General features: G+C 31.3%; 1 protein-coding gene across 6 annotated transcripts in view; it reads right to left on the reverse strand.

The window, feature by feature from the left end:
• Positions 1–10,249, reverse strand: part of CSMD3 (CUB and Sushi multiple domains 3) — a 1,251,170-nt gene that overhangs the window by 919,774 nt on the left and 321,147 nt on the right. For all 6 annotated transcript variants that reach the window (XM_017498748.2, XM_017498749.2, XM_037727955.1 and 3 more), the window contains exon 5: positions 8,916–9,123. In XM_017498748.2, the coding sequence (XP_017354237.1) occupies positions 8,916–9,123 (208 nt within the window). The remainder of the gene's footprint in view (positions 1–8,915; positions 9,124–10,249) is intronic.

Below are 10,249 nucleotides of genomic sequence, written 5' to 3' on the forward strand. Positions count from 1 at the left end.
ACAAAAAATGAAAAGCAACAAAATAATACACCATTTTGGAAAAAAAAATTCAGTTCTTGAGAGATACTTGTATAGTTACATAACATAGTTGCAGTAATGATGAAACCAAATTTATTGCATTAATTTATATGATAGCAGTTGAACATTGGAATCACCTCATTTGCAGATTTCCTGAATCCTTGCCTATCAAATGCAAAGCAATAGATTTGTGTGGGAGCTAGGAAATCTGTACTTCAACAAACATCACAGGTACTTCTGATGTAGGTATTACAAGAACACTATTTGAGCAGTATTGGTCAATGTGGATCTGTGAGCTCTGATATACATACATATACACATGTATATAACATATATAAAAGATATATAAATTACATATATATGCATATAGATTCACAGACAGGTAAAGACACAAAGATGTCTGTATATCTATATATGTATACCTATATTTATTCCTGTATGTGTATATGCAAATATATACACATTCATATCTGTGTATCTATATATGTATACCCATATATGTGATGTCTATACCTTATTTGTGATATCTATTCTTGGGAATAAAGATCATATTCTCTGTGATATTCAATTACCCATTCCCCTTATTCTATTCTTTGATAAACATACTTTGCCCTTTTATTTCCATATGCAGAGCTTCCAAATTAATTAAATTCTTTACAACCTCTGACATATAGCAGTCTCCTAAACGGTCTTTTAATCTTCACTTTCTTCATCTGTCTAACTCTTTAGTTACTGTCATTTTTTCCTCCTTTCTTTCACAGACAGATTTTCAGAGGAAAGTTTACTTTCTAATACTGCATCTATCCATGCCAGTATAGACATAAACATAAAAACATGCATATTTCTATAACATGTATACCAGTGAGTATTCATTATACACACTTATCCTAGAGGAACTGCATCAATAAAAACCATGTATCAGAGATTATTAATTATCCCCTAATACCTTTTCTCCTTTTCTTTACTAAAAATAGGATCGTAGCTGGGTGATGACTAGCCAGAATAAGGATTACCTTCCCCTATGTCTCTAACAGCCATATAGCCATGTAATTAGATTTTGGCCAATGGGATATAAGCAGAAACAGGAGAAAATGAAATAGAGAATGTAGGTCAGCAACCAAAACCTTGTTTAACAGATAGCTGATGACTGCCTTTTGGGTTTTCCTTTTCCTTGTTCTTCCTGCCGTTTGGACTGTAGCTTAATGGCTCGACTTGAAAAAGATATGATCTTGGGAATGAAGATAACCTACAAGTAGAGCAATCATATAAATGGATCCTGAGTGTTTATACTAGGTAGTGGTGGTGGGGTTCCTGTAAATGCCTACCTCCAGAAACCTGCGCTAAAAACAACCAACCAATAACAAAACAGAAACAACTTGTGTCTTGTTTTAGCCTCTTGGTTTTTGTTTGCATTTTGTATATTTTCTTTTATTCACAGTTGAACCTAATCCAAACTAATTTATGTAACTTCAATCAAATCATGTACGACCATTGGGAAAAAAAGATAAAAGCAGATTGTCAATGATGTCAAATTTTATGTGAAACAAAAATCACTTATACATTTCACAAATGGTGTGAAATGTTCAGGGCTAATCATTCTGTTTATTTTGAGATCCAAGTTCTCATTAAGATCCTGTTATTTGTGGAAAGATATGTGTACAAATAGAAACAAAGCAAGAGAGAAATAGGAAGGAGAAAAATTGCAAAGTCTTAAGATTGTGGAAGTCAGAAATTTATGCATTCCAAAGTAGTGTGAACAGAAACAAAAGATAAGATGAGAAAAAAAGCTGCGCAGTTACAAACATATACAGAATGAATGACGGAAGAAAAGAAAACAAAAGAAAAAGTCTGAAAGGATATAGTCAATGAGTAACAGAAAAAGATACAAGAAAGAAAAGACACTCCAGTGACTAAAAGTAAAAGATGCTCTGGAAAAGAGGTAATAATTAACAAAGTCAAATGTTGCACATAAATCAAGTGAGATAAGTATTAAATTAGAAATTAAGAAGTTATTGTTTATTTTGTAAAAGGCAGTTCCAGTCAAATGATGGGTAAAGTAGTTGAATCGTGATTGATCAGGGAGCAAAAATTGATGTTATAGAAAGGAATTAAGAAAAATGGGGCATGACCCTCTTGAGTAGTTTAGAAGGAACAGTGCACAAATGGAGGAAATAGCTTTAGATTAGCATCAGCCTTCACTGGAAATGTGTATTGACTAAATTTGTTAGTTTAAATGTTTAGTATTACTTTAACTACAAATAAAAATAAATAATTCTGCAAAACTATTTAAATAAAACAAAATGTATTACATACCTTATTGGATTATTAATTTGAATACAATTAAATAGATTTTCTATGTTATATAACCTGCATGCCATGTTTTCACTAATATTCTTATCTTGGTAACCATATTATTCCCTTGATTTAAGCTAGTATTTCATTTTAAATGACTTATAAATTCTCATTCTTACTTCAAACTGTATATCATAAGTAAGTCACATGTATGATGGGACATATTCTTGTGGAAATCCTGCTTTTTGGCAACCTACACATTACAAATTGAAATCACTATTTATCTTCTGTGCCCAACGTATGAAAATGTCTTTCTGACCTTTCTTTTATTATTTACATATTTTCCATAATTTAATCTGAAGAAATCACTATTACTCTTTGTGAAATTAAATCACTCATTCCCTAATTCTAGTCTTTGAAAATCACCTATAAACTTTTATTTCCATATGCAGAGCTTCCAAATTAATTAAATTCCTTTCAGTCTCTGGCATAGAGCAGCCACCTAAATGGTCTTTTAATTTTCACTTTCTTCTTCTGTCTCACTCTTTAGTTACTATAATTTTTTCCTCCTTCCTTTCACTGACAGATTTTCAAAGGAAACATTACTTTCACTGTCTTTAGTCTTTCACTTTGCTTAAGTGACGCCCTCCCACTTTCTTTATTATTAAGTTTTCAATGGCTGATATATGATTTGCATCACAGTATTAACTCTCCCAATTACAGAGCAAAACCACAAAAATAAATAAATAAAAATTCTTCTCATTCTACTAATCTGTGTATCACTAGGTCTTATTTCTTCTAACAGATCATATATTTGCATCCTATATTTGCAAACTAATTCACTATAGTCTACAATAAATTATTGTATATTTCAAAGTAGCTAGAAGGGAATAATTTGAATGATTCTAGCATACAGAAAAGACAAATGTTTTCGGTGATGGTTATCCCAAGGACACTGACTTGTTATAAATTATTTGAATGTATTCAATTATCATATGTACCCCAAAACTATGTGCATCTATTATGTTAACTACCTACATCTATTTCTTGTAAACTTCCCTGAATAATTTATACAAATTATTTATAATATCTGCTCTCAGATTCTCCCTTAAAACTATTCCAATCACATTGTCAACTACAAAATTACTTTCATCAAAGTTATCAGTAACTTCCATGTTACTAAATTCATTGATTAATTTGGGAACATATTTTATAATAAACTCTAAAAAAGGAGAAAAATATTCTTCCCTTCCTACTTTCTTTTTAACCTATTGTCCCACCACTCTGTCTTTTTTGCACTTTTCTGAACAATTTATTTATAGTAATTGTCTATAATATCTCTTCCAATTCTGGCTTCAAACCTCTCCAGTCAGCCTGTCACCTACAAAATTATTTTCATCAGAGTTACCCAATGACCCCTCGTAACTACATCCAGTGATCACTTTTGGAGCTTATTTTAGTAGCTTATAATACACATTTGACAACTGGCCAATTCCATGATAATTTTTTCATTTGGTTTCCAGGAATATTTATACAGTCAATCTTCTATGTCTGTGGGATCCATATTAGCAGATTCAACCAATCACAAATCAAAAATATTTTAAAAAAAAACAATATCAATACAACAATAATACCACAAAATGATCCATACAGTATAAAATTTATGTACAGAGCATTTGCATTATATTAGGTATTGTAGATAACCTGGAGATTATTTAAAATATATGGACACATGCGTGTAGGTTGTATGCAAATATTACCACATTTTATATAAGGAACTTTAGCATCCCAAGATTTTTGTATAAGCAGGGGTGGTCTGGGAACCAATCTCCTGAAGATACTAAGAGGTAACTGTACTTTCTTGTTTTTCCTCCTATCTCATTTACTCTCATCCTTAATCTCCTTTACTGGTTTATCCTAATTTTGCTGACTTTTTAGTTTTGGAGTGTCTTAGGATTCAGGTATTAGTTCCTTTTTCTTTTTTTTTTTTTAATTTAATAATCATTTCAACTTGTATAAACCGGAATAATTACTTCCACTTAAAGATTTCCAAATTTAGAAGTTTGGCCCTCATCTTTGACTGGAAACTAAAATTTGTATATCCAATTGTCTCCTTGAAATTTTCAACTACAGACATGTTAGTCATCTGAAGCTTAACAGGTCCAAATTTAAGCTCCACAACATCCCTCCAAAAATGTTTCATCAATAGCCTTCCCAATATTTCCTAATGTAAATTGTATTTGCTCAGTTCTGCAGGCCAAATAATCTGGGATCTGAATTAGTAGGTTATTAGAGCTATTCTTTAGAGCTATTTTTTTTCTTTTTTCTCCAACTTCACATCTCAATTAAATTCTATGGTTTATCCTGAAAACCCAATAATTTCCTCTCACCTCCAGTGCTATTTTCTTATTTCATAATTATAAACTCTCACTTTCCTGCCACAAATAATCTTTGTTCTTTTATCTTTCCCCCTATAGTTTATTCTCTACATGGCAGCCATAGTGACTATTTTTTTTAAGTGATAATGTAAATCATGTCCCTACTGTGCTCAAGCCCCTCCAATGAATTCACATTTCTTCGAGACTAAAAGCCAAAGTCTTTTGCCAGGCTCTATTAATTATCTATTAAAAGTCTTGAGCCAGGCTCTATTAATTATCTTTATTTCTCTTTCTCTCCCACTGCCTTCATCCATCGTTACTATTCTCTAGCCACAATGGCTTCTTAGGTCATCCTACAACACAATAAGGCCCACTCTGCTTTATGTACCTTGCTCTAGGTGCCATTTCTGCCTAAGGACTCAACCGGTTGATTAACTTCCTTATAGTCTTCAAGACTGCTCAAATCTCAACTTTTCAATTAGGTAAGCTACATACTCATCACAACATTCTTGTTCTCCTGACCTCTCTTACTCTTCCACACCTTTTCTTTCTTATCACTGTCTACATCAAGTATATATGTACCTCATTTATGCTGATTACTGCTTATTGTCTTTATCCCCTGGTAGAGCGTAAGCTCTGCAGAAGCAGGCCTCTCTGGTGTTTTAGAAATAGAAGCCCTTAGAATAATGCTCTTAGAAAGCAGATACCCCAACAAGTATTTGTTGAATAAACATTGAATAAATGGAATTCTATTAAAAATCCAATAATACACATTTGACAATTGGCCAATTCCATGATATTGTTTAAGTTTGGAAATAACTTTAAGAGTATTGAATTCCATTATTTAAGTTTGGAAATAACTTTAAGAGTATCAAATCCAACTCTTCATCCAAGGATTTGTAAATAGTTATTTATGAAGTATTGTATTTAGTTAACTTTTTAGTTCTTTGTTTCTGCTATAGCACTTAAGCAGAGAATGCCATAATATCAGAATTAAGAGAAACCTTGGATGTTATAAGTGAGAAACCTGAGATCTAGGGAGGCGACATGACTTACCCATTGTCTTCCATCAACAAGGAGTCAAAGTTGAAACTAGAATACAAGCATCTTTATGCTATGTCATTTTTTACTTCACTATAATGGATCAGTTGACATTTTTCAGGTCTCACATACAGTTTTATCCACCAGTAATAATTAATTAAATGAATGAATTGCATTCCTGTTGGATTATGCAGTGATGCTACTGATTTTTTTTTTTAAATAAACAAGAACCTAACAACTTAGTATATATAGTCTGCAAGTAAAGCATGGACTAAGTGTAAATATTTTTTTTTGCAGCACAATTGTTGGGCTGGTTTAGTCTGTGTGACCAAAGTCAAAAACAGGCTCATTAAGCCTTGCCACACTCTGTGCACTTCAAGAATATAACTATAATATATTGTAGCTAGTGACAAGTTTCCAGTCTCTGAATGAAGGCTCTGAAGTCAGAATAATTATTTGTAATTTTAATCAAAAGGATGTGAAGGTCTCCCTGTTCACCTTGGTTTTGAATGCTATTATGAATTGAATATGTTATATGAACAGTGCATAGTTACAAGGAAGACTGCTTGATATAATGCTACATGAAATAAAGTGTGTTATTTTGATGACCATGTATTTAAAAAGATAGGAGAATCTTGAAGGATTTAAGGGGATTACAGGGCCAGAGTTTAAAAAGTTTTATTTTAATTATTTACAGATCATTTAATACACAAATTCTGTAAGTAATACATTTTAAAAGGAATGTTATTTTATGATACTGAAGTGAGTATATATAATATTATTAGTTTACCAATTCTATATATCTTTATATTGGCATTTATAGAAATACAGTTTGAACATTTGTGTCATTTTCTTGAAACATGCCAAATGATTTTATTTTTTATTTAGCATATAAGAAAGATTTTGACAGGTCTACCTAAACTTTCACTGTAACATTAATTTAAAAAGAACCAAAACAATACGTTTCTTAGTTGCTATTTTCTTTCTAAGGCAGATGAAAATAAATACAGTGGCAGAGTGTCATTTAAAGGAGAAAACAGATGAAAGAAATTTGTAGATCTGATGCTGTTATTGGACAAGCTATATTGTTGAAACAACTTAGATTGATAAGAAGATAAACAAATCATTATTAAGAATATTTAATCTGAAACAAGAAAGTGACTATATGAACATAAATGGAGGCATTATAATCCAGAGTAAATGTGACAGATTTGGTTTCTAGAGTTTGGTTGTAGGTCAGGAACTAGTAGTATAAAACAGTGTTCATTTTCCTTTACTATATCTAGTAGTAAAATATTGGTCAAGTTAAAAACTGCCATTTTAATAGGATCACTTATATAGTAAAATATGTTACAATTATTAAAAGATATATGGCATTATCATCTACCTTGTTATGACTTGAATGTGAATCACCACTGAAGTAGCAATTTCTCAAGCAATAGTTTTAAAATTATCTAGCATTTGAACACAAAACTTAGGTGGATCTTATTGCATTCTGATACAAATTTATCATGGGAATAATTAAAGGCATGTAACTCTGAGTATTGAGGGCCTAAACATAGAGCAGGAAATAAGTAGGTATATATAAGTGTGTTACTTTTGTTCTATCATGAAATGTAGGATTTATAATTAAGGAAATGATTTGTACTTTTTTCTGAAGCCCAGGAAACTGTAAAATTTTAAAAACATTTACATAGTGTCGTTTTAGCAGCAGTCCACAATGCTGTCTGCTTTCTTTCTTCACTCTTCTTTCCTTGTCTGCATGAAACTTTATTTCTTAAGACTTCCTTCTGATACCGCTTCAAATGAATTCCCTCAGTTTTCTTTGCTGTTTCATCCTTCTAAGTCCCGGCCTTATATGTTGTTAATTTTCAGATTCAGTCCTAGTCCCCCTTGTCTTCTCATTTTATCCTATCCCTATCTATCCAATTATACCGTTGCCTGTTGGTTTACTTACCATCAATATTAATTAAATATAAGTGTTGTGCTTTTGCTCTAAATTATTAAATCATGTAAGAGATATAGTTGTCTATTAGATGGCTTTAATTTCACATCTCAAACAATGTTCCAACTAAATATATTCAAAACAAATCTCAGTATTTATAGGGTTCTCATTCCGAACTTGATCTTTCTTCAGCAATTTCCCATTTTGTGAATATTACTACTGCCTTCACCGTTTGTTCAGGTCAGAAAGCCAGGTTTTATTTTAATACTTTTTTATCACCCCCCAGTCCATTACAATGTCCTTTTGATTATACATCATCAGTATCTCTCAACTCAGTCTACTTCCTTATCTCATTAATATGAGTCTAATTCAAGCTACCATAATCTTTTTTTGGAATACTGCAATCATCTCTAAGTGACCTTCCTACAGCTAATTTAGCCCTTCTTCAAATCAGTCTCTTCATTTCAATAAGAATAATCATTTGCAAATTCAAACCTTTTCATGTAATTGTTTTAGATAAATTCCCATGCTTCTTAGCAAATCTTTATATGGCTTAAAAGGTCCTTTCTAGTCTAGTGTTTGTCTATCTCTTTCCTTTATCAATGTCATCTTACCATTCTTTCTTTCACTCAGTTATTGAATCATAATCTACTCAATGATATCATGAGATACAAATTTTTAAAATAGCATAAACATTTTACTTTAAAAATACTATGTCTTAAAAGCATGTTCTGAATACTTTGCAGGTTTCATTAGATCATGCCTTGAGTTTCCTAAGAAACAAACCATATTTCCCTGGGTGATGGTGTTTAATTTTTGCTTTCAGATATAAAGGTATATAAAAAGTCTACTTAAACAAGGGCAAATTACTTCCAAGGCTATTCAATTAATTTGAGAGAAAACATCAAGTATGGACTGGCATGCTAAGAAACACAACTGTAGTTTACAGTAGGAATGAATTTTATTTGTTTATACAAGTTTTGATAAAGTCATAGATTACTTTTTACTGATTGAATGATAAAATAATACCAATGGGAGGCTTTGTATTTCAAAAATTTCAATCTATTTTTTATGTAAATTGTCCAGCTTCAAAATATCCCTCAGATCTGACAACCTCCTCTCATAACTTTCCTACAAGATCTTTAAAATATCCAAACCTGTAAAAATCCACATTCAGTTGTTCTGTTCCCTAGTTTGCTTCAACAACATCAATGCTAGGTTAATAGAAGCTATTCACTTACCATATTGTAGGTGGCTCAGAACCTTCTATTTCTAAGTAATCATATTTCTCTTCCATTTGAAAATCAGTAAATATGAGTGAAATTGTGTCCCCAGGCTCTGCTACAATGGTCCAAGTGCAATCAGCATTGTTATGGTACTCATTAGGAAAACTAGGGCTGGATATGATGCCACTGGATCCTCTCATTGTTCCTCCACAAGCATCTTCAGCTGTTAAAAATGACAAAATGTTCAATTGTAAGTTATTAAGATAAATGCAATTGCTCAGTTGTATGTTATTAAGAGAAAAGCAAGTCAACATGTTTGGATAAAAATAACAGTCCACATGTGATACAAAGTGCATAACATAATCATAGAGATTAAATAAAATGAGGAGTTTATAAAAAACTTATAAGCACATATACAAATATAATCTGTATCATAACATTTTTATAGCAACTGGTTGAAATAGCAATAAAAGTAAGCAAAACATCTACACTCCAAAATTAGATGTTAGGATAATAGAATTAAGACTTTCTTTTCATGTTTAAGTAATAAAGTGAATTAAACAAAGGAAACATGTATCTTAAAGTCTGTGATGGGAAATCTTTGATCACTTTGTTAATGGAGGATTTTTTTTTGTTTTTTAATGCAGGTATGTACAACACAAAGACATAATTTAAAAGATAATATGATATAGTTCATGTCTATGGTGTGTTTCAGAAGTTATTGAAAAATGCTTGTAGAAATATGATTCAAATAAAAGTATATGACATATCCAGGATATTTTGTTTACAGAGAAATAATAATGTAACTAACATATCTTTAGAAATGTATTCCTATGACATCAAACAATGTATCTTTTACTAAGTAGTCATATAATGTACATAGATACAACATCATAAATCACTTTTTGAGTGACCTTACATTTGGATCTATGATTCTAATTTTCCAAATTGGGGCCATAGACTCTCTGCTAGTCTACTTTTGGTTGATAGTAGACGCTAACAGTGTGATTATATGAGTAGCTGTGTTTGGAATGAAAACATAAAAAAAGCTCTTGTTTCATAAAGGAATTTCATAAAGGAATTGAAGCTGGGACATTTGCCTTATCATAAAATTGTTTAGGCCAGTCAAGTTAATAGGTTACAAGTTCATTCATGCAATAAATTGTTTCATTACTTATGTTATTGCCTTGTCCAACTCAGGGAATTCCTTCAAGTTTTTGAGGAAAACTCTCACTCCATAATAACCAATCATTATTTGATGTGACCGATAACTCTAGAACTTGAATAAATCGAGATGTGCAACATTTTTCTATTCAATTCCATGATGGGTAGAAAGTAAAAAAAAAAAA

The sequence above is a fragment of the Cebus imitator genome, unplaced genomic scaffold (genome assembly GCF_001604975.1).
Source record: "Cebus imitator isolate Cc_AM_T3 unplaced genomic scaffold, Cebus_imitator-1.0 Scaffold250, whole genome shotgun sequence".
NCBI lineage: Eukaryota > Metazoa > Chordata > Mammalia > Primates > Cebidae > Cebus > Cebus imitator.